Source organism: Drosophila sechellia, chromosome 3L (genome assembly GCF_004382195.2).
Source record: "Drosophila sechellia strain sech25 chromosome 3L, ASM438219v1, whole genome shotgun sequence".
Lineage (NCBI taxonomy): Eukaryota > Metazoa > Arthropoda > Insecta > Diptera > Drosophilidae > Drosophila > Drosophila sechellia.
Window position 1 is genome coordinate 14,653,774 of NC_045951.1, and position 25,320 is coordinate 14,679,093.

The 25,320-nt window shown below is 39.6% G+C and overlaps 4 protein-coding genes across 5 annotated transcripts in view; 1 reads left to right on the top strand and 3 right to left on the bottom strand.

The window, feature by feature from the left end:
• LOC6605723 (synaptotagmin-5) overlaps window positions 1–25,320 on the bottom strand; it is a 49,057-nt gene that overhangs the window by 5,786 nt on the left and 17,951 nt on the right. Inside the window, exon 1 of one of the 2 annotated variants that reach the window (XM_002030503.2) lies at window positions 13,608–13,926. The exons of the other annotated variant lie outside the window; for it this stretch is intronic. The gene's annotated coding sequence lies outside the window, so the exon portion shown is untranslated. Of the gene's footprint in view, window positions 1–13,607; window positions 13,927–25,320 lie in introns of those variants that run through there. 2 annotated transcript variants of the gene reach the window in all.
• Window positions 2,899–3,497, top strand: LOC6605724. The gene is made up of 2 exons (XM_002030504.2): window positions 2,899–3,215; window positions 3,275–3,497. Exons 1-2 carry the CDS (start codon window positions 2,915–2,917, stop codon window positions 3,364–3,366), a joined length of 393 nt encoding a protein of 130 aa, XP_002030540.2. The 5' UTR covers window positions 2,899–2,914; the 3' UTR covers window positions 3,367–3,497.
• Window positions 21,052–22,049, bottom strand: LOC6605725 (26S proteasome non-ATPase regulatory subunit 8). Its single transcript, XM_002030505.2, has one exon. The coding sequence runs from the start codon at window positions 21,913–21,915 to the stop codon at window positions 21,127–21,129; it is 789 nt and encodes a 262-aa protein (XP_002030541.1). The 5' UTR covers window positions 21,916–22,049; the 3' UTR covers window positions 21,052–21,126.
• Window positions 22,147–23,874, bottom strand: LOC6605726 (homeobox protein Hox-B4). Its single transcript, XM_032717915.1, has one exon. It carries the CDS (start codon window positions 23,272–23,274, stop codon window positions 22,315–22,317), a length of 960 nt encoding a protein of 319 aa, XP_032573806.1. The 5' UTR covers window positions 23,275–23,874; the 3' UTR covers window positions 22,147–22,314.

Sequence of the window (25,320 nt, forward strand, 5' to 3'; positions counted from 1 at the left end):
ATTTAAGCCTAAATGATAAGATGGCTTTAATGATAAGTATTAAATGTACACAAAAGCTAGAAAAATTATGTATTCCAGTACCTAAAACTATTCCCATTTTGGCTTAAGTTGTTTTTAATTTGATTTACAACAAGGATAATTTCAATGCACTTAAAACAATATCACATTTCCTTAAACTTTTTAGATTGAAATATTTGGAATTTTCTATCCTATGGTTAAGTTTTAAAGTCTCACCTTGAAGGAACAAGGAAGACCAAAACTCTATTCTTTAATAGTGACAGCTGCTGTAGCTAATGAAAGTCTTCCCTTAACTGCTACCTGCTGCGTTGGCAAACTTGTGGTTAATATTAGACAGCATACATATCAGCGAGACCATAATTATGCAGAGGATGCTCCTACACCGATATTATGAATATGCAGACGAGGCATTCCTCCTGGCAAGACGCACAATTCCCCGGCGGCCGATTTGTCTTGCAGTCCGCATTTCGATTTCGCCTTTTGCATTCCACTTCCAATTCCACACCCAGAATTTTCACGTTTTCTCGTTACGCAGCGTAGCGAATGGCGAAATGCGAATTCATTGGCATTCGTACACGCCCAAGTGCCGTTAAATAGATGGTAAATCGGGCAATGATATCCCTATATCGAGGATCTCGACCCGCTAGCGACGAGGGGTGGGTTGCTCAATACAAATGTAAACAAAAAACTTATTTTTCAAGTATTAAATAAATTAAATGAAATTAAGCACGTGTAGCGAATGACATCAAAACATGGCAACGACCCTGGTGGAGTGACAGAGACAGAGAAAAAGGGAGAGGCACAAGGATACACAGTGCCGACAGAGATGGGTAAGAAAAATCAAGGACCAACCCTCAAATTAGTTTGGGATAATAAAAATGTGCTCGGTCAAAGAAAAATGTTGTCCAAGTCTTTGTCGCACACCGACAAGCACCCCGAGCGAGTTGTTAACGTGTGTCTGTGTGCGGTGTGTCCTAGATCCTGTAAAAGGATTTTTATTGATTTCGTAACATTACTCTGAGTTATTCATCACTTTCATTACTCCGACTGTCGCCAATTCGGCTGCTGGTTTTTTGAGGGAAAGTCAAACAGCTGTCGAGAAAACAGTTGTACCTACAATTTGCTCAAATAGAAATTAATAAATGAGTATTGTTCAGCAAGGATAAATCTGGAGAACTAGTGGTAAGATAATAAATTCTTATTAACTTGGGAGCAGCACTTCCTGTATAATAAATACACCGAGTATTTAAATAGTTCAATATAAATGTAGCTATATATACAAGTGCTAAGCAACAATTAAGCATAACATTAATATTAGAAAAATCCCTTTCCGGATGTTACAATTACGCAAAATTGTCCTTTAACGTATCCAACTTTAATGAAACTAAGTAGGGTGCTTGTTAAATTAATATCTCAGCAACAGGGGATTTAAGAGTGTAATATAAACAACTATTTGCAGCCAAAACACGACAACATAAGCTAGTAATTTGGGTGTCAATGTCGGGGCTTTAAAATGAGCTCGCTAATCCTCCTTTGATCCCCTCGAGTGTCAGCCAAGTTTGTTGCACATTTTCGAGGGGAGAACTGCGAAAACATCAACGATAATTCCATTGAAATGCAGCCAACCGCACCGTTGCTAATTGACACCTATGTAAACTGCAATCAAAGCGACAAACAGCCAAGCCCACAGTTTTCCACATTTCTCACCCCATTATAAAACGAAAAATGATCGAAAAATGCTGACAAAAATACCCCAAAAAGAAACAACTAAAATCCCTAATCCGAGTTCTGAGGGTTGCAACCCCGACAATCGAGTAGATAAATATGAAATTGAAATTTTCCAGCTTGTTTGATATTGGTGAAGGATTGATTAATGGCATTTCCACATCTAGAGCTCGCTCTCTCTCTCCATTTCACTTTATTCTAGAGCATTTCCGCTTCGTTTTGCTAAACGGGCTTGAACTTTCAACTTTTCCCTTTCACATTTTCTCATTTTTTTCTCGGCTATGCTATTTTTCCATGAAGCTCTTGTTGCGTTTTTCTGCTCTTGACTGTCAGTTATGAGCTTGCACACTAAGTGCTAAAACATTGTCTTCGAACGTCGAAGAAATGAGTGTCCGAGTATGTGGACACACGGGTCTATAAGTATATTTGAACACGATAATCCTCTCAGCCAGCTCAACCCAGAAAATACTGACAGACGCCAAGGATGTTTCTTTAAACTAAAGATTTCGCATAACGTCCATTAGACTCCTATGATTCTTATAAAGATGTGCAAAAGCACAGGGGCAGGAACTCGAAACCAATTGAGTATGATTAGCTTAAAATGTGTATTGATTTTAGGAGCAGAGCTTAAATCAGTTGCGAGCTTACTTTTTGGTATAAAAGATGAAAAGGTTATGTATACACACCATTATATTCAAACTTTTAAATTATAAATAAGCAATAGAATGCTCGAGGTATGTAAATACAAAATTCAAATATGTATATACATATAAGATAAGTATTAAAAATAGTTAATTAATACAAAAAACTATTTAAACAAGATTTCTGTGCTTTATATATAATTTAAGTTTTCTCTTCTTTTCACTGAAGTTGCCTAATTAAATATTTATTCACAAGGTCCTATTTAAAGTTTCCTTATTTCTTAAATATTTAGTCGCAGCCTTTTCTTTGTAAACATATTCTATTACGATTTGTGTATATATCTGGAGAAATTAATCTTAAGCTGGCTGAACTTTTTCGATTAAAGTGTTTGCGTTTCGGTGGGCGAGTGCATCGTAATCCGGCTGCATTCTAATTAGTTGCTCAAAGTCATTACAAACTTGTTGCCCCTTGGCAGCAAGGAGTGTTTTAGTTTTATAGTGTTCTGTTCTCTGGGCATGTGAAAACTTTGATGGAAAACTTTCGATTAGCAGGCTCCGATAGTTTGACTCATTTTTTTTTTTTTAAATTCCGTCACTTCTCATTCGACATCATTTTTCGTTCCCAGCAGTTCAAAATTATTTCATTTACTCAGTTAATTTCTTCCTTCAAAATGAGTGGAGTTCTGCTAAAATTTCTGCCCAGAAACAAGTTGCTGCATCAATCAATATACTTCTGCAGAGGAATGGCCAAAAAGAAGGACCAAAGTCAAGGCACCGAAAAGGGCAAGAAAACCTGTAATAAGAATCAGTTCTTTGGCGGCTGCTTCAAGAGTGAGATTGCCCACTTTTTAAAGTGGTTACATTTTTTAAAGTGAATGGTTTGTGTTTAGAGTCCGAACCATTTAGGAGGGAAAACAAGAAGGAGAAGAGCAAACGCTGTCGGGATCCTTGCAAAGATGGACCCTGTCGCCCCGAGAAATAGGATGAATTCGTAAAAACTGCAATTACAACTAAGGTCACTCTATCCTCGTTTAGTATACATTTCCATTGAAAGTTTCCTATAGACAATGGCTGCGTTGAATAGAATATACCAACACTGATTCCAAAATTTAACTACTACTTATCAAAAAATGGTTTATGATGGAAAGTGCTGGGTAGTCTTTAATTTAACATAATTTAGTTTCAGCAATAGATACTCTGAAGCAAATAATATTTGTACACTATTTGAATAGAAAGAAGTTAATATTGAAATTATTGAGAAGGCTAACAAGAATGTTATTTCCAGCTTAAAGCTTTTTAAACAACGTTTCAAATATTCTCTGCGAAACTAACCTTTAGTTAGAATCAAATCGCGTGACACAAAGATAAATGCGACTTTCAAGTATTCTATTAAACTTGTTACCGCACTCCGCGAAAATCCATTACACTTTACATATCTGCAGTTGAATCCTTTTGCGGGTATGAATGTCTGTGCCACAATCGCAAAACAAAAGATACGTGAGTTTGTCCGGTGACAAAACACTCAGCATCTGTTGACACCTGTATGGGTGTCTCCCCTTTTCTCCCCCATTCCCCCGCCGATTTTGTGAAGCCCCTCCTCACCTCTTTGGCTGTCAGCAGCAGTCGGCCTGTGGCTGCGATGCATACATTTTAATCCTATTAGCACAATAGTTACTGTTATTCCATATTGCAGTAATTTTTCTAGATTGCTCTCCCTGCCACAGACATGTCAGCTACAACACCAATGTCCTGTCACTCCCACTCCCCCGCGACGTCCTTGAGCTTGACCAGTGTCCCCCCTTTTAAACCAAGGTTAAGCCAAACCCAGGAGAACCCACCCACCCACACCCACACAGGAAAATGGAAAATGTGGGGGGGTGGTGGGTAAGTTGGGAAGTGGGAAAGTGAGAAAGTGGGGAAAATGTCAACGCCGTTGTTGTTTCAGTTTCTCTTTAAGCCGGCACTGCTCGTGCTCCAGCTGCTGGTTTTTTTATTGTATGCACAAATATCCTGCGGTGTTGGCTGCTTTGGATGGCTGGACAGGATACTTAGGTGTGGTCCTGCAGTCTTCGAATTGCTGAGCGCTGAAAGCTATTTTGCGTGGCCAGTCCAGGTGCAAGAGGCTTCAGCTGCTTATTTGTGCGCAAAAACGGCACAAAAGTGGCAATGGTGACGGTTGGTCACCGAAAGGCGGTGGCGAGATGGCAAATCCTTTGGCCCCAGAAAATGGAAATGGTTTTCGCATTCCTGAGTGGAGATTTACTGGGGCTCATTTGAATTCCAAAGTGAGTGAAGAGACAGCAGGCGAAGTGCTCTCATAAAGGTAAAGTAAACTAAGGGGAACTCAATTTTAGAATCCGCGGAGAAAGATGTTTTAAGCTAAGCGCTTTTCAGCCAAAGAGTTTTGTGGCAAAATACGTAGTATAAAATGGAGAATTGTATCTGAACCATAAAAAAATATTACTATAAACAGAATGTTAAACCCGAAAAAGGTTACTACGAAATTAAATGTAAGCCAGAAAGTAATCAATACTATGTATTATATATGAATTTTATATACATTTGATATTAGCATTAAGATATCTATGTAAATATTAAAGCTATAAAATTCGAGGAACTAATAGATCATTACTCTTCCCGGCAAACTCAATAAGTTTTTCATACAGAGCCCCCAAACGAGCCATCACTTCATTTAAATGCTAATTTATTTAATTTAAAGTTTGCCAACTGTGCCAGGTCATTAGGGCAAACTTTGCTAACTGACATGTGTCCGTTAGTGGAAACTACTGACAAACTCATTAGGGGCTCAGACTCCGGGCCCAACGCCAGGCTAATCTTTTGGCCAAAAAAAGGGCAATTAACAATCAAATTAGGTATGCACGTCGACTTTATTGTAGTTTGGACAAAAGCCAAACAATTGGCCGGGATAACTTTTGACACACGTCGTCTAAGCCGTAATCTGAGCCGGGCCCAAAAGGAGGAGTTGGAAACTGGGAATTCCGAGTCCGGAATCAGGAACAAGGATTCCCGGATTCAGGAACAGACAAGAGGCGGCAGACAAATGAACGGCAAACACACAATACACACACAATAAGATTTCCGCTGCATAAGTCTTTTGTAATCTCATTTAAATAATTGCGGCCAACAACAGTGGAAAAATGGAAAGCGAGATGGCACAGTTAGCAAATCCGCAAATCTCTGCTTCCAGCCGGACGAACGGACGGACGGACATTTGAACGTAGCCGGAAATTAAAATGTAAAACAGCAGCTCATTATACGCTCACCTACACACACACAAAAGGAGGGAGAACGAGATATGCAATGGAAAAGAGATGACGACAGTCGAAGGACTTTCAGCCAGGACTCATATACACTATATACACTAACGGTAATTCATCTTGCACTTTTTGTGGCTGGAAAGGAAATTGGGCTGCTTGGTTTTACTTCTTCCGTGCGTGGCACTTTATGATCCTGCCACACAATTTGTGCTGCCTGTTATTGCCTGACATTTATGGGGGTTATTTTGTGAAAGGAACTAACATGCCAACTTTGTTCCCCGTCCTTGATGCACTTTACTGCCACGCCCCCACTCCCACTCCCATCCCCACTCCCTCCATTGGTATAAAACTAGAGTTTATTGCGAAAGTGAAAGAGCGGACGGCACGATATTAATACGGGCTTTTATTTGGATCCGGTTCAGTGGAGCAGTTTTTAGAAACTCTGAAAGGACAATATGGCAAAAATTGCAGCTATTGGCCATTGGGATGCTGCTGGTTCATTGTAACAAAATTGCGCTACACATTTAGTTATCAAAAATATAGAAGATATTTGTTGCCCTCTTTGTGCTCATTATAAAAATAAGTTCATTGTTTAAGAGGATACCACTCTTTTTCCACTTTAACTTTTCAATTTTAACTTTCGTGTATATAAACTTTGCAAAACCTTTGGAAACTACTGTGCACATTATTAAATATATATATAAAGCTGATATAATTTGTCCTAAGAAGGTAACTTTTGGTGTGTTTCACAAACATATAAACTGCAAAACATTTAAACTTTCGAGTGCATATAAAATACTGGCCTGAACTGCTGTCCACATTATTAAATATATATATATAAATTAAAATTTTATCCCAAAGAACTTCTCAAATTTAAGCTATAGACTTTAAACTAAAAAAAAGAGGTTGTGAGAAAAAGAAAAACTTTTTCGCCGCTCTCGCATTTCACCATTAAAAAGTTAAAGTTATGCATGGCCAGCCGAAACATAAAACGATACCGAAACCCATAAAAGCTAAGCGTGGAATAAAATAGTTTAGCAGTTGGCAAGGGGTTTGCAACAAGTGCTGCCAGCATTGGAGAACAATCGTCAAGGATTTTCAACAGTTTGGCGCACATATTGTTATAGAAAAAGGCGGTGGGAAATGGCGCAGTTATTGTGCGGCGAGGAAAACCCCGATCGAACACACTTGTGTCCTGGTAGGGGAAACTGCCGATGATAATCCGCTCATCAAACGTCAATACGGCTCTTATTGCTCCACGAGTAAGGGAATACCCAATGCACGATTCCCGCTTCCCGATGCCCAAGTGCGGATGCCTGTCTGTCAACTTGTTTACAAAGGCGAGATGCGAACGAGTCCTGCCGCAGTCCTTGTGGGGATACCCAGGATACTCATCGACTCGATGCGCAGCCACCCGGAGGCAAGAAATTAATCACCAATACAATGGAAATTGTGCGGCTGCAGTACATCGATTGCATTTCGCTGTGGCAGCTTTTCCCGCTGCTTATATCCTTTCCACAATCATTCTACTACGAATCTCTGGTAAATAGCCCTGCGGCCACACGCAGTGGTTAACAAATGGTTTTGCCGGAATGTGTTTAATACTATTTGCCCTATTCTCAGCAAAGGCTTTTTTGTGATGGCATTACTTGTTTCGGCGGAGCCGTGTTTGGTGGATATTTTCAATAAAACGATTTAAGATCGCTTATTTCATTCAGAAATGGATTATAAATCCCTAAAAGAGAGAGGCACCTAATGCGTTTCCGGTGCAAAAATATGAATGTAACCTGTCTCTTTAATAACAAACCATGAAAATAACAATTTATGTTATTGAAGTTTAAAATATAAAAAGATTTAGCTATCGCAGCTCTTCTGTCCGTTTGTTGGTTTGTCCGTATGTCTATATGTCCGTATAAAAGGTATTGTTAGCTTTCAGAGCTAGAAAATGTATGTTTTGCGTATTTCAGTGAAGCCTAAGTTGTTCAAGTTGGTGGGAGGAACTCCACTCCAGCATTTCTGATTGTTCCTTATCCCCAGAGCTGTCTTATAAAAGTAGCTTTATTGCGTATAAGAGGTAAGAGAATGGTACTCAATAATAATGGCTTACTTATCATACGCATCTTATATTTTAAAGACTTTATAGCCAATTAGGATAATTGGAAACAGCACTCCCCTTCTTACCATATAAGTGCTGCCAATTTTCTTCAGTTCAGTTAGTTGTCAAAATCCGTTAGCAAACATCCTACATTGACAACTCCCCATGTGCTACCTTAAGTATATCGACAATGGCAATTTTCTCTGCGGTTTGAATAAAAAACAAAATCAGATTCAATATTGCCATAAACAACTACAATGCAAGCCGGTAGAAGTGAAATGTGGAAATGTGTGTTTGGCAAATGTATTTTGCAAATCGCTGTGCGAAAGGATGGGATCAAAGCGAATCAGCCGCCTTTCGACAATTTGCCCATTTAACCCTTCGCAAATCAAAGGACTATTGTTTGGGGGCCTGGCTGCAGAAATTGCACTGCGATGCATTGACATGATCCGATTTGCCATTCATTCAATGAGATGGATGCTGATGGCGATGGCAAACGCAGCTAGTTATTTGCCATCAATCTTGTTAGGGACTAAGAAAAGATTTGCCCGACTGGCACAGTGGAGTGTGGCGCAAATCAAGGACATTCAGCGTCTTGAATCCAACCTCCTTCTCTAAGGACCTCCTAAGGACTCACTGCTCGCATATTCGTATTCCCCGTGGCACGAAAACTTTTCCAAGCCCCTTAAATGCTGTGACGTCAATGGCCTCGGTGTCTCGCTTCAGCTGTTTATTTGTTTACTTTGCCCAAAAGAGTTTCAATTAGGCGCAACATTTTCTGTTTCAAAGTTTTAAATATAAACAAAGACCATCTACATTTTGCATTCCATTTTTTTCGCTTTCGTTCGTGATAATTTCATTTGGCTAAGCCAACTTAAATTTTGTTGGACAATTGATTTTTGGCACGACAGTGACTTTCGGTGCAAATTAGTTAGCCTTTTTAAATGGTGAAAAAAATAATGGTTATTTGTTGCTTGTACATAAATATTTTACATTCAAATGCAAAATACTTGTCTAAAAGTTCCAGTTTTGAGAATTTAAGCAAAAAACTTTTTCAATATTTTATCATGCTTAGCCACAATTTTAATATAAAAGATTTCAATAGGCTTTTGATAGTTTGTACGAATTGAATTGAATAATTAAAGAACAATCGTGCGTCATATATTTATTTTTATTTAAATATTTATTTAATTGGTGGTGTCACCGAACGCCATCGAAATACAAAGTTCCGCAATTAGTTTTTGATATTTCGCCGCACCTGATGGACATTTCAATCGTTAGTTTGTGATGGACAAATTAATTATTGTCTGAAATTTGATTGCCATGTGCCAGGGCAAGAGGGGTCCAATTTTTGGCCCCACCATCCGATGACCTTCTCCACCTCTCCACTCATTTTCCCCTTCGCAAAAGAGGTCCTGACAAATCGATGAGTTGGGTTGTGTGAGTAAGTGTACGTGTAAGCCCAGCATCGTTATCAGGACATCATTTTTGGCTTTCATCTCTCTGTCGCTGGGTATTCTCCACCTCCGCTCTGCCGCCCATTGCGTTTTCCTCGAATTTTTATCGTTGTCAACTTGGCTATAAAAAAAAATATTTTCAAAACTTTCTGCTTGCATAAGCCTGAGTGTTTGATGTGTGTGTGTTCGGTTATATGGATTTCGCCCGACGGCCATGGCCCAAAGACTGGAATAAGGTTTCAATATCGCTATTGCCTCCGCAAATTGCCTGCGAAAATCTATTGCAAAATATTACTTGGAATACAAAATACAGGACCGTTTTATGGAAATCCGTTTTGTGGCAATTTAAAAACAAAAATGCCTCGCGTTTCTATTGCATTCGAACTTTTGTGTTATTCTTTAATTTGATGCCGTTTTCTCGCTGCTGGTGGCTCTCCATTTATTTAATTTCTCCAAGGAAAAATGGAAATATTTAGATTTTATGGAAAAGTTGTTTGTTGGAAATTAAAAAAAAAACCTTTGAGCTTCCGATTGCCATGAAAAGTTTTTCTTTGAGGGACATACTGCGATTGCAGATTTGGTCCATTCTTACACTGCCAACCACTATTGATTTTGGCCAACTGAAATCCCTGCTCTACGTGATTCCATTTCCATTTCAGTGGGCGGCGGTGGCTGGAGTGCGGCTTTCACTCCGCGCCATCATGCATATTAATTGCATTTGCATATTGCACCGACCATAAGTTCATTAAGCCTGGCCAGAACTCCCAGCTGATGCTGTAACATGTACGCACCCACATATCCCCACACACACACACACATCCGCCAGCTCGTCATGGCCATTGTTTATTGTTTATTTATTGCGCTTTTAATTAACTGCAGACTGTATCTGTGCCAGTTTTTTACCCATCCGCCCACTTCAACTTTTGCCTTGGCTGCGCGTTGCCCTTTTTTCTGGATTACTTAAGGCCTGGTAAACAACACATGCAAATTGGCACACTCAGTTGAGAAAGTATGTGCACCAAAGTTAATTACCTTAAAGTCAAAAGGAAATTTATAGGTGGTCAAACTAAAAGATACTTGATATCTAACCTTAGGATAACTTTTATAACTTTTATTTATTATCATCTTGCGAGTTTCGATTTAAATTTGTGTAAGCCTACTGTTTCTATTTATTAATTATATATTATTGTAATTATATACAATTATATTATATATTATGGTTATTATTGTTTTAGCTCACTAATATAACCTGTCAATAAAAAGCGATGAATGTGAAAACGAAGTGAAACTGATAGCTTTAAACAAGTAAATTGCATTACGACCTTTTCCACATTCATTGAATGCTGAACGAATTTTTTTTGCATCACTGTAAGCCATGAATAAGCGGATTATTACACAAAAGCTAGGTATCACTTTTAAAGTTTTTCCGCTATTTTTTCATGTTTGCTGCTTTACATACATGGTGACTTCCAACAATAATGTTCATATTCATTTTATATATTTTCCAGCCATTCATTTATCACAGCTGAAGGCAATCAAATCAATACAGTCCAATCAAATGTGCAACGGAAATCAAGTAAACTAATTTAAGTGCGCATACATTGCAAGTGTGGACGTGCAATCATTTAAATAAATCATATTCTCCACCTAACTAAAAAGTATACAAAATCAATTTATTAATTATTCTTTTAGAACTTCAACCTTGTTCTTTAATCTTGTTAACTAATATTTACGTGATATATTTCAGTATGGAATGAAATTTGTTCGGTGTATGCTCATATCATAAATATTTAAATCAATCATTTCAATTAAAAATAACTGAATTATTTATGCATTTCTTATTCGATTCTATAGTTTTCCCTAATTACCATATTGGGTCGAAGTTTTGTTCTCAGTGTAGTTATGACCAGTTCCAGCTTGTTGAGCTTTTGGACGGAAATGCATTGGCTAACCAAGAGGGAAATGGAGACGAATGGAATGGGATGAATATCCTGGGGGGTGGCGGGGATAACGCAATCAACTCATACATATGTACATATGCCATTTGTATGCATGAGAACTCCCTTCTGTATGAAGGCGCGTGGGTGTCGCTGTCTATGTGTGCGTAGTTATTTTGTATCTGTATGTGGGTAATTGCCAAGGCTGAAGGATATTTGGCTTAGATGCAGCCAGAGTGCAACTCGCATGCCAAATTAAGATTTACGACTTGGAAGCGAGCAGTCAGCTGGAAAGATAGAAAGCAAAAGGAAAACTCGGAAAAACAACGCAAAAAAGGAAAACCGAATGCAGCTGAAGCATCCACTTCAATATCCCCATCCCATTACCAATCCCCCTTCCACTGCCCTTTACCCGATTTTTGTTTGGCCGTATTCTTCTTATATGTTTTTTTGGCCCGTGCTTGTTGCAGCCATTTTCATCCTTCTAATTGTGACAAATTGTGTGGCACATGCAACATGTTGTACGTGTGTATGCGTCCGTGTGTTTGTGTGTGTGTGCCAACGCGTGTCATTCTGCATCTCACTCGCACGCACTACCTATCTCCTTCGCGCGGGCTGCCATTTATTGTTATCCACAAAATGCTGACATATTTTTCTATTATACGCTGCCTCATTGATATAATTTATGGACTTCCTCCCAGGCAACCATATATGCACGGGTGTATATATTTAGAAGGACTCCCAGAAGCCTTTCGTGTGCGTTTTTATTGGATGATTAAGGGGGGATTGGGACGCTGCTGAAGCACGTGAGCAACAGCAGGAGCAACAATAACATTTAATAGGGTCATGGGAGCAGAAATGAGTGCCTAAACATGCTCGGATTTAACTCCTCATTCACACAAAAAAAAAATCAGATCAAAATAACAAAAAATCTTACAGAAAACTCAAAACTTGCAGATGAGCGCAGGAAATTAGATTTAAACTTAAAAGTTGTTAAAAAATATTTGATCATCTTCTTCTTATTAATTTTTAAAAGAATACTAACTTCCATACCCTTTCATATCTTCTTTATAACCTCTAAATGTTTATATTTTTTGGCAAAAATTTCCATATCGATATTAAATTTCTGAGTGTACGGGCCAGCCGTCATCTCTGGTTAATAGGGAAATTCCCCTGCCACAAAACCAGGCAGATGCTCCATTAACGCTCCCTCGCAAAAAAGGAGACACAGCCCCCAACGAATTTGTGCACTCGCCTGATTCGTTATCTATAAATAATTATATTAACTTTGCTTTTTGCTCTTGTCTAGGCCTAAGCACGAGATGGAAAGAAGGATGGGAATGGGGCTAAGGACTCCCTTGAAGGACTCATCACTCAGCGAGCTGCATTTCAATCGGGGACTGGGATAAGAACTGAGTTTTTTGGGACCGCGCCTAGAATCCAGCGAAGACGGGGCGCATACGAAATTTTTGCGGCAATCCCTCAAAGAAAAGCAAAACAGAGAAGGACAACGAGATACACAGAAAAAATATAGCTAATACTCACTAAATAAAATATAAATGTATATGTTTTTGCTTAGAATAAATAATTTTTACTGGTAGGTTAATAATTTTCCAACAGCTTTTTCGTTTAAGAAAGAATGATTGTTTGCCCAAACACAATATTTCTAAAGACAAACTTTATTTCTTTGATTCGGTCTTAAAATATTTGTGGTAACTAATTATTAAAAAACATTTAACTTGTTTGAAGCATAAAGAAAGAAATACTTATTGAATTTAATTCCCCAACTTTTCCTGAATATTTTCATTTTTATATTTTAAATTAAAATCACCAAGCTGATTTAAAATCAGATTGTGAAATTTCAAAGCATTATCATTCCTAGCAAAAATAACACTTTTAGTCCCATTTATTTCGATAACAATCTCAAGATTGGCTTATATAAATAAATAAAATAATCCTATTTTCAACAATCACTTTATTTTTCTATATGCACAGCTTTTCATCCACTCTCTTCTTTGGGACACAATTTTCCAGTTTGGTTTTTTCTCTGCCTTGACGTGGGGAATTTAATCGAAATTCCACAGATATTCTAATTGCAATTTGGCCATCAGATACGAGCCCCACCTCAATCCATAGTAATGGTTATGGTTTCTGCCCCACAGAAAACAAAAACTAATTAATGCACAATTAACTTTCCATCACGGCGTGTTCAATTAACTTTCCAATTAGCCCAAAGCGAACAAGATGCACTTCAAGTATATGTCTATATATATTTATAAATCTATATCCAGGATAAAGCGATGCCCAGCTGCTGACACATTTGATTTGCTATGAAAATGAACTAGTAAATAATAGATGAGACGGGATAAGTTTGCGGTGCGTGAAAGTTCAGTGAAAGTGGGGGGCAAGTGAGAGCGAAATCGGCGAAGAAACAGTTCCAAAGGTCCTTTACCTACTTGATATTTCTCTTTTTATATTTTTCTTTTTAAGCCACAATCACAACAGAAGGGATTAGAGAGCGCTTGGCCTAAGCTTGGTTAACATTTTCCAGCACAAAACACTTGGCCATATTGCAGAGTCACACAGAAACAAACACCGCCGCAAAATATATCAAAAGCAATATGTGGCAGCAACAACGACTGCGACACGAAACTCAATTGAAAGTTGCCTCTTGGCGTCCGTCCATTAATTGGTGTTCAGCGATTTCAGTTACTGCCTCTGGCTTTCCTATCTCGAACCGTTCCGTGGCGAAAATCCGATGAGCGAACTGTTCTTCACTTGGGAGCTGTACGCGTGCTACTGATTTTCCATTTTCACGCAGGGCCAACAAGTTGCAAAAAAAGGGAACTTCATTCGAAAGCACTTCGTCTTCGGCCTTGCCAACTGCCGACAGGAGCAGAAGCAGCAGCAACAGTGAATGCTCCAGTGCCCCGAAAATGATGATAAAACATTCGAAAAAATGGGAATATTTTGGAGAAAGTAAAAAATAGGTAAAAAAGTCAAAAATACCTAATTAATTATGTTTAATTGGATGAAAGCATAATTCTTTCTTAAAAAGCATTTATCTCAAAATAATAAAACACTTTTTAAGAAAATATTTTCTGTTATCTGAGAATGTTTTAAAAGAAATCATGCAGATTTTCTTTCAGTGCTTTAGCAACAACAAAGTACGCACACAGACACAATAAATGAGAGAGAAAGTATCAATCGTGTAAAGCTCCTGCTCCTTTGGCATTGAATTCTTTCAATGCGAACTTCGAAAGCTTTTTCGCAACTTGTTGCCTTGTGCGTTGCTCAATCAGCTGTTGCTCTCTTTCTCTCCGCCTCTTTATTCATATATTCTGATTTGAAGAATTTGGGTTACTAATTCGATTAAGTAGAGTATAGTTTTTGATAGAAAACCTAACTGGGCTTGGGATTAAAGCCCCATCATTATTCTGACAATTAAACACGGCACAAAGGAAACTCCAGGACCTAAGTGATTAGTTCGAAAAAGCTTTCTCCAGCTTTTAATGGTGTGCGTGTGTATGCGACTTCACCTTGAAAGCTCGGAGAAGTGAATTTAGAGAGATAAGAAATGTATATCTCTGTGTATAGGTGTGAGTGCGAATGTGTATATGACCGCCCATAACTGCGGCTCCAGTTACCCATAAGCGACCTTAATTGACGCACACAAGTGCGCCAGCAACTTTTTGTTCTGCTCTCTGCCATTGCCCGATATACCCAGAAGTCCCCTCTTTTCCACCCAGCCACCTCATTTACCTGTTGTCATCTTTGCCCCTGAAAAAAAAAAGAGACACAAAAACACGAAGCCACGGAGAGAGCAAGTCCAACAACGGCTGACATTGAGCAAGCTGCAAAGTAAGTTTACCCATGGCAATGGCATCGTTCTGCTCCTACCACCTCCCAGGTCTTCAACACCCTACCTCGCGGTATATTCGTCATTTAAGTGCAAAAAGCCAATGGCGAGGTCCTGACTAGTCGGTTTGCCAAAGTCATGGCGACTGGTACACACACTTCCCTGAGTATTTCCAATATTTGTCTGTTATAAATAATATATATATTTCTGTGCTTTTAAGTAAAATTTCAAATATAATATTCAATGCCTTCAAAATAAACACATATATTTTGAATTTTGTTTTGCTTATCCATAAACACCTATTTTATAGCAAATAATGGAGTAGGGTATTTCTTTCATCAGTTCGTGCATCCCCAACTGCCCCTGGTTTGCATTGTGTTTGCAACAGACAAACGCATAGGATGGTATGGTATAGGGACACCCCAAATGGCTTAGCTGAGTGTTTGTCCATAACCTAAATGTGTGCATATATTTATGTTTGTAAGTCGCTGGGCCTGTGGATACTTTATGTGAATAGGAAACTTTTCAGGCAGACTACTTCAAGCGAAGCATGGCGGGAAGAACAAAGGGAAAGGACACTGGACTCAGACGTGTACAGACGACTCTTCGTAGGCCTGTCTTTACCGCAGGACATTCGCATAGACTGGGCTAAAGGGGCGTGGCGAAAAGAGGCTTGTTTTGAAGAGTGGGGTGCGACGCAAATATGAAAGCGATTGCCGAACTTTTAAAGATATTTTTAAGTCGCTCCTATTGCTGCCAGATGTTTTGTTTAAACGCATTTAGTTAAATAGTCTCTTATAAGGAAAGCTATTCAAAATAAGAAGATAGAAGAATTGAGATTGTGAAATAAAAAATTATTTATTTATTTATTAAACAAATCTCTAAAATAATCGCTTACATTTCCGGAAAGTGTTTGGAAATATAAAATTAGGACTATATTGTTCTATAAACTATTCTATTTGAAAACGTGTTATTATAAATATATCAGATTTAAAATATTATTAAGAAAAAACTGATATAGCGATTAAAAATTGGATTGACTATGGGCCTAATGTGAATTTTTTAAGTTCTTCTGCTTGTGTTAAACTCTTTGTCTTATCTAGAGATTAATGACCATTTAATCGAACTTTGTTTTTCTCCGACTGCAGTATAAGTTCACCGTTTTTAAATTATTCAGACCCCCTTTGCGCATAAAAAAAAGTTTTTGGCCAAACCATCAACAGGGCTTAGCTTGTTGCTTGCTTTTTGCATATCGGCCCCTATCTGTTTTTCCTCTCATTTCCACACTTTCCCCAATTTTCCCATTCTCCCGGGGCATTCGTTTCGTTTGCTCATGATTTTTTTCTGGCCGGATTTTGCGATTCTGTTTCAGCAACAAGTTGCTTACATTTCGTAAGCCCGCCAGGCCACCTGTGTCAAACGGCTATAACCCATTTTCATGGGATGGGGTCGTTCAGGGGGCGAAAAATGGGTAGGGGATGGTGGGTGCATAGTGCCGGATTGGCATTGGCGAAAATTGTCAACGTAGTCGTCGCCTTTGCCCTGCAGATATGCTGGCATATTTATTTATGTGCTCTGCCAGTTTGCTGTTCTCGACTTGATTTCATTTCATCTCTGGCTGCTTTCTTCTTTTTCCCACATTTTTTTTTTTTTGGCTCTTTTAATAACAAACATGGCTGGCTGTTGTTTTCCCGTCTTCGTTATTTTTGTCGTATTTTTTGAGTGTTGTGCTTCGGCAGATGTTTTTCTCCAAGGGTTTCGCATTTATACCCCATCGCCACCTCTCCATCGCAGCAAATACATTATTTTGGCTTTAATCTTAAAGATTAGCCAGCAGAGGAAGGCATGTTTTTGTACTTTATCACCTCGTTTCTAGTGCACTAGGCTTAGACAAGCCATTTACCAATTTTCCGACAGCAGTTCATTCACTTTTAGGCCATTTTCATTTCGGGTGTGTGAACTTTGTTCTTTGTTTTGATTTTGTTGGGTCGAGAGTTGTGTCTATCACAATTTTAAATGCTTTAATACTACCTTGGTTTTTTGACTCAGATAAATACATATATGTATGTATATAAATGTTGGTATCTCGGCGTGTAAGCCATTTGACATAAGAATGTGTGTGTGTTTTAAGCTTTTTATATAATTGAAATCCGAACACGTGCCACTCAATGCGTATGCTGGCAATAAATTCAGTTTCACTTGTAATCTATACGCACATAAACACATCCACATATATTTCGCTTGATTCCTCTCCATATGTAAATTTCACTTGGCCATCGGACTGCTTTTGGGAACGAGAAAAAGGACATTGTCCTCACAGTGTGTAGGCGCCTCCTGGCATATGCTACAATCATAATTACATCGTCCTGAGCAGATAGTAGTCCTGAGCGTATGTTTACGTCTTGCTTTCGTGTCTTAATCACTGAGAAAAATCTGCCTTTTTTGATTCACCCAAGAATAGTATTTTAAGAGATTTTAGATTATGAAATATTGTAAAAAACACGAAACACTTTTAAAGAACATTTAAAGCTTTGACAGGCAATGAGGATATTAAGAAAAAATTCACTAAAATCGAAATATTCCTAATATATTCTAAAATATTGAATGCTCTTTGAAACAAATATTTTTCCAAGTGTATTTTTCTTCAATGCCTAGTATGTCGTCAGTTGCATAACGAAGCGACAAAACTCATTTTAAACAGGCGCCACTCAACGACTGTGGGGCGCCACAGAAATTGCTCCATCGTTCCGCTCCAGACCCCTGGAACCCAGATCCCACCGCCCAGATCCCAGGTCGTATTCCCGGTCGAGTCAACGTGCTGATGATGAGCCCAGTACGATTACCAACAAGTTCATTAAATACAATGCACAGTGTGGCCAAGGACGATGACGTGCTGGCACCAAATATCCTTCGAGGGCCACCGATTACGGGGAGATGAAGATAGCTCCCCCGGTAGCTGATAGAAACTGTGGGATGCTTGGCAAATTGAAATCTTTATGGCGACATAATTATTGGAAACTAGCATTCTTTGGAAATTACTGAACTAGTGCACACTTAGTTCCGAAACAATTAGAAAACTTTAATAAAATGGGAGGTAGAAAGTTGGGGCTTGTTTACCTCGAATCGAACTTATAATTGTATTGTAATTAAACAATTTATTTTTAATGGTTAATTTTCTTCACGGGCTTAAATAACTGCTTTAAGTGCGGACAACTTTACGGCTTCACACATCCTGTGACCTAAAAAGCACTCAAAGGGGCAACAATGTTCGGGGGCCACTTTAATGGGTCAATTAGCTGGTTCCACATATCGCGGCGTATAAGGGAAATATCCTCGATTGCGTGACCCGGTAACATCGACAGTTTTTACTCGGATTCTAGGGGTAAATTTGCCATTAATATGTGCTTAATCTAGGTCAAAACAAGGATACCGGAAGCCTTTTCGCTGAGACTCATAATTAAAAACAAGAAAATAAAAAACGCAATTATGTGGAAAAGTGAAAACTCGTTTGGACTCATGTTTACCTTGGCTTGACCACCAAACAAGAAAATCACCCAGACTACATACAAACACGTAAGCATATAGGTTAATTTATTTATTTTGGGTGCACGCTTTTATTTGCATAAGCTTAAAGGATTTTGGATGGCGAGCTTAGATTTACCTCAGTCTGCAGTTGTTTTATTGTCCTCCTCATGAAAACCCAATGGCCCCCAAATGTTTAACCCTGAAATTGATTTGAAAGGAGTTCCCCTATAAAGCTTTAAAGCTTCAAAGCTTTGGGGAACGTTTTGTAATAATCCAAACTTAATGGCCTGAAAACTTTTTATGGGGAAAGTGCTGAAAGCTTTGCAGGAAAAGCGTTCAAAGCTTTAAGGGAATTTTCCTGGTTTGGAATTTGGATTCAGAATTCCATTAGGGCAGAAATTGAAAAATATTTAAATTAAGCACTTGAGACCACAACCGTTGCACCACAGGGAATTTTAGGACTTCTATGCCCTGGCGACAGACCGTCTAGACAAGAATCCAGAGTTGAACACCTGACAAATTTCTTCTTCTACTTTCAGGTAGGCGGGCAATTTTCAACGGAATTTCATTTGTTCTAGCCAGAAGCGTTGGCCTAATGATCTTTTAACAGGCCCAAAGAACCTGAGGGAATTTCCCAGCCTTGATGCACAGGCAGTGCAGCACATTCATTCATGAGGCCAATTCAAAAAGAAAGATTCCACTTTAAACTGAAGAGGTTCTGCACTTCAGGATGTATTCATTCATGAAGTGTCTGCCACGCGGGAGATCGAAACAGCGAGGAATCTTGGAATCAGCGGGACACTCAAGAGTTGGCAAGACATCTGGCTAAAGGTACTTCCTAAAGTGGATCCTACGGAGAAGAGGTGTATGCAAATTTGTTTACGGAAACAAATTTGGGAAACAGTCACAGCATTGAATTAATTTCTAGGGGCTTTTTAGAAATTAACACTACCGTAAGAATAGTTTAATGAAGTTTTAAGTTAAGGCAATATTGGCTAAATGAAATAAAATAAGTGCAAATATATATATATATATATAAGTACTAGAATAAATTAGAATAAATTGTAATTTTTAAATTTCCGAACAGATTTCTACATTCTTTGTTAATACTGCCTTTTTATACTTTTGTTTCTTATTGACAGTGCCGCTAATTGAGTATTTCAACCAATTAACTTAGTTCCCATGTCTCCAAAATGCAGCCAAACCATTTACTCGAATAGTCGCGAATGTTATCTGTGATTTTGGAAAAATCACTTTAAATCAACCTACCGATAAAGATCGAAGAGCCCACGCAACACATTTTGGCACAACGGACTTCGCAACGCTCCTTGAATGAATTTGCGGAAAAATAGCAGATCCTGAATGGAGTCACGGAGTCCTACCTGCTGATCCAGCACTTGAAACTCAAGGGCCGAGCTCTTCAGCTCAAGTGGGAGAGGCGCACACTTGAGCAAGGAACTCCGGTAGATAACGATCGGGATGAGATCAGGTAGATCGGAGTGCAACATTTTCCAGAATAGCAAGGAGAATGGAATACCGAAATTCCGTTTAAAACCGCCGACTGGGCTATTTTGCCCATTGGCATTCCGATTTCCATTTTCGGACCGAAGGCCCAGAGGGGCGTAGGTGCAATTGCGTTTATTAGCACCGCACCCCTTGGGATCGCACAAAAGGATGAGTTAGTCCTCGTTTCGGTTCCAAGTTAGAGGACCCATTGAGGAATTCTCAGTCCGCCGTTCAATGAATGCTGAATGAGTCGGCTCCGTCTGGTTTTGTTGCGCATGATTCGTTTTGGGTTTGTCACCCATCTCGATTTTGGGCAAATCACTGCCATATCTTGGCTGATAGGCATCGGCCAAGTTGGCATCATCAGTATGTGCAATTTGAAGTGTCGTGGGAAATGGATAAAAACTCTACCCACTCCAGAGCCGAAGAATGTCCTTGATTAATTATAAGTTTTGATGATTCAGCAAAAATGAATCGGTGTCATCATTTGCGGTTCTTTATAGGTGGCAGACCACACATTTCGCCTGGGGATATATTGAATGTTCTGGCGAAACTAATTAATAAATGGTTACTTAGATAACATTACAAACAAAATTGTAAATTATTAAATGCTGTAATTCCATCAAAAAGAACAGCCATATTAAAATATGTGATTTTATAGACTTGTATGTTATTATTTAAGAAATACTTTATCTATTTCCAAAAGGAACCCCAAAATCCATTAGGAACAAAAATTTTTTGGCCTAACTACCTTCCTATGAAACACGTATCCTTATCCTAACAACCATCATATTGGACTGCCACTCACTAAGCACCTCTAACAATCATCCTATGAAAGATTTGCAAATGAGATTTCGGCAGAAAACATTCCCAATCCCATAATTTGTCAAGCCTGTCGACTTAGCGGCCCTCTGAGCAACTCAATTTTTGCACATTTTATGCCAAAAAATAAACGAGTGAAGCCATTGAGATGTGTGAAAAATTAAATCTGACAAATTTCCGGTTCGCTATTTACTGATTTTTAGATGAATGTATAAATTCTGGATATTATTTTCCGGTTGAGGGGATTAGAGACAAGAGAAAATTCAAACTATTTTCTCCAGCTCTTGGGCATAGGTGAGATTATGCGTGGCGATGTCCTTGGCAGGGACCTTCTCCATGGGTTTGGTATGAAGTCCAGCATAGTCGTAGTTCCCCTCCTCGTCCAGACACCACTGACGTCTAGTGGCCAGCTCGAAAAGCTCCTTAGAACCAGGACGAAGTCCCAAACGCTGGGCAGCTAGTTTGGGCGCCATCTTCAGGTAGGATTTCTCCATGCAGGATGCGATCTCCTCACGCGCCGTGTTCACCAGGATGTCCATGAAATTCGAATAGATCTCAGAGGGCATAGACTTCTTGGCTTGCAGTATCTTGTTGTATCTGCCCTCCATGTAGTAGTTCTCCAAAGCCAAAACGGGTTGGATGAAGTTATTATGGAGCAGCAAAGCCGTCGGCAAACGTTCCAGTTCGATGTGGAAGTCGGCAAGGCGATTGGTGGCCAACATATAGAGCAGATTTAGGCCCATAAACTTGCACTTGTGCATGGATGATTCCAAGTACTTATCGTAATCATAGTAGTAGGTATTCAACTGGGCCATATATCTCTCGAAAGCAGCATAATCCTTGATGGTGATGCTATGTTCCACAGCGATTTCCAGCATCTCGCGCGATTTGATTAGCTGATCCTTTTGCTTGGAACTCGATGCAGTTTGGATTGTTCCAAAGTTGGACCGCACCAGCTCCAGTTTGAAGCCATCCAGCAGGCGGGAGCAGTGGGTCAGGTTGGGTGCATGTTTGCTCCACTCGTTCTTCAATTCGGTGTACAGATTCGACATGATCACAGCAAAGTCTCGACAACGACTAAATTTTTGGGAATGAAAATTTTGTTCGTCTTGATTGACAGCACAAATTTGGAACGAAATGTACACACCAGCATTTGGTATTTTTAAGGATATTCCAGGGCTGCTATATATTTATTATATTTATTTAATTGGTTCGTAAATTTAAAATTTTTAGTATTTTTAGTAAAGCTATCTTTGGCAGAACATTTAGCTGCTAGATGTGAACCAACTTTGCATAAATAAATAATTGCTTTCTGTTAATAGTTATGTATCCCAAAAACATTGGTATTCTTTTTGATTAAAATTTATTTACGTTAACATACTTATGGCTGAAAACAGACTAAAATCTACTGTACAATTACATAATTCTTATAATTGATTGATATATTGATTCTACGCCTCAACCTTCAATTCGTGGACTTTGACTTGAGGAGACACTGGAGATGCTTGGGGACTTCCATTGGAGTTGGTGGACAGATTGAAGGTGGGGCTTTCGGAGCCGCCCTTCTTCTGCTTGACTCGGCGATTCTGGAACCAGATCTTCACCTGCTTCTCGGAGAGGCGCAGTCTATTGGCGATTTCGATGCGACGTAGGCGGGATAGGTAGGCGTTGTGCGAGAATTCCCGCTCGAGCTCCAGCAACTGGGTGCTGGTGAAGGCAGTGCGGATCCTTTTGCTGGAATCGGCATAATCGTTGATCAGCGGCGTGATCTCGGCGGGAACTCCCGAAGAGTGGTTCTTCAGTGGTGAGCTGTTCGGTGAGCAGGATGACTCGTGCTTGAAACGCTTTCCTTGGGGTTCATCAAAGTTATTGGTGTAATCCAAAGAGGCGGACGATGAAGCGGACGGTGATGTGCAGAAGCTACCAGGTTCGGGTAAGGGTAGTCCGCCCACAACTGGAGATCCGTAGAGGTTGTGTAATGGCGGCAATTGCTGGGAGTTGGTATTGGCCGAGAGCGGTGGCGATGGATAACATCCTTCGTAGTTGCTGAATCCACTGGACTTCCTCTTGCTGGCGAACAGCTGGGCGTATGGATGGTAAAGGGAACCGGGACTCGAACTGACATGTGGATGCTGCTGCAAGGCAGCTGCTGCTGCTGCGGCCGCTGCTGCAGCTGCTGCGTGCTGTTGCTGCTGCTGTTGCTGCTGCTGCTGCTGGATGCCCAAGGAGAAGAGATAGCTGCCCACATAGCTGGCCGGGTAAGGAAGCATCGGTATCGATGGTAACATGGCAGCTGCGGCCACTGCAGCAGCGGCTGTAGGACTTCCTCCTGGTGATCCCAGTTTCTCCTTCTTCTGGCTCAAATTGGGCCTATCGCTGAGTAGGGAATCCATCAAAAAGGAACGCGACATCTTGGGTTCTTAGGGTATTTCGTTTTCCAACTGATCTCGATATGAGCTACTGAACACGATCGCTGACTGTGCGAGACTGTCTGGCTGCTGCGCCCTCACCCGCTTCTTATATACCTCGAGACCCTGTTCTGGGGGTTGCCACTTCCACACCCCTGAGGGCCAATTCGAGGGTTGTTTGTGCGAGTGTGTTCGGCCATTTAGTCACCATTTAGCAACAACTGTTGCCATTTACGCTCCGCCCTTGTTCGATCACTCACAATGCCGCAAATGGCAGGTAAGCGCTGCTTCACTGTATCTGTGCGAAAGGACAATGGCGAACCCTCCTCTGCCATCCAGCCATGCATATGTATGTGTGTGAGGGTTTGGGTGTGTGCTATGAGACTGTGTTGGTGTCCCTGTGGAACGAATCAGTCTTTCCAATTCGTATTATCACTCGAGATTAATTGAAAGTTGAAGAGAGTGCGTAAAAGCTTTTTAAACGGAACTGAATTAGTTCAGCCTAAGCTAGATCAAATTACATTATTGGTATTTTGAACTTTCAATAAAATCATCAAGCAGCTTATTTGATAGACAGTGTTAAAAATGTATTTAATTAAAAATACAAATTTCAATTAATAGTTGTATTAGGGTTATCAATATATATTTTGTTTTTATATTGTTTTTGTTTTTAATTTGCTTGAAAAAGAAACAAATGCCATCAGAGATTTTAAAGATAAAAGCAGTTCGATTATTTTCATGCTTTTACCTATTAGCTATTTTGCATCATTGTAAGGTTTTAAGTAACAAATTATTAATATTTTTATGTTAAAAGTGTTCGTGTTGAAAAAGACAAATAGCCCTAAGTACTATCAAAAACTCTGTTATCCATTCTTGCAAAAATTATAAATATTAGCGCAATGATAATTCCTTTTCTAGGACGATCTTTTAAATGGTAAACGAAATTTACACAGCATCTTGTTTGTAATTTATTGCATTACAAGAAAACCTCTTCAGTGACCCTTCACAATCGAATCGATTAATTTTACAACCATTGAAAACTGCAAGCCCTCCAACCGTTTAATGCCAATTTCATGGCAACTTATGGCCCGAAGTGGTGGCTGCCGAAATCTCGAATCGAACCTCTACTTCTACAACTCCTGGTTATCAGACCCTCCAGCATATGGGTATATATGTATCTGTATCTCTCCTTTGAGTCCTACTCCTCGCCTTGGCGTAATTTTATTGATGCATTCTTCTGCTTGTGCAACTACGGCGAACAATGCGTCAAGGATCATCCATTCAGGACGATCCCATTCATGGATGCAGTCCTTTGGTCCTTTGACAAATCCAAGACACGACGCACGTTGCGCCTTTGTTTGTGTGTACTTTTTGGGCCAGGTCGGGACATTTAAGCCAGACAGTACGTCGCCGAAATGTTGTTTTTGGGCTACATTACACAGAATTATGGCGGCAGTTTTATCATTTGTTAACTGACTTTAGGGATTTACCTATAATTGTCCTTTTCATGGCTTTGTGCCGAGGTGCGGCATTGTCGTCCTTCTGCCAGTTGATCGTATGTTAAGTGGCTATAAAACCGATCACAATTGCTGACGTTAATTGTCGACCGACTTCTACGTAGGCGATCCGAATGTTCGCCCACTTTTTTAAGGTTTTTAAGTATTTGGCTTCTGCTTAATTGGCGGGCTGTGCAAAAAAAAAAGCAGGGAATCTGGACGCTGGTCAATAGCAAAATCGAGAGCAGATGCTGTTGTGTTAATATTTTTGTAGGAATTTCTGCTCTTTGGGCGTTGCGTTGGTCTCGTGCGAGAGGTCCTTTTGACCGCCTTTTACCAATTGTTTGGGCCACTTGAGATTTTCTCCATTGACCACTTCCGTTTTTTGTCTGCGATTATTGCATGCTCGATTGATTCGGGTTTCCTTTTTTTTCACAATTGGATCGTGCTATTGACTTGGACTTCGTCTATGGCTTATAAAGAATACAAATGTTTCGGATTTGGAAATATTCAAATTTTCTTATATCCAAGATAGCATCGGCTTCGTTCAAGC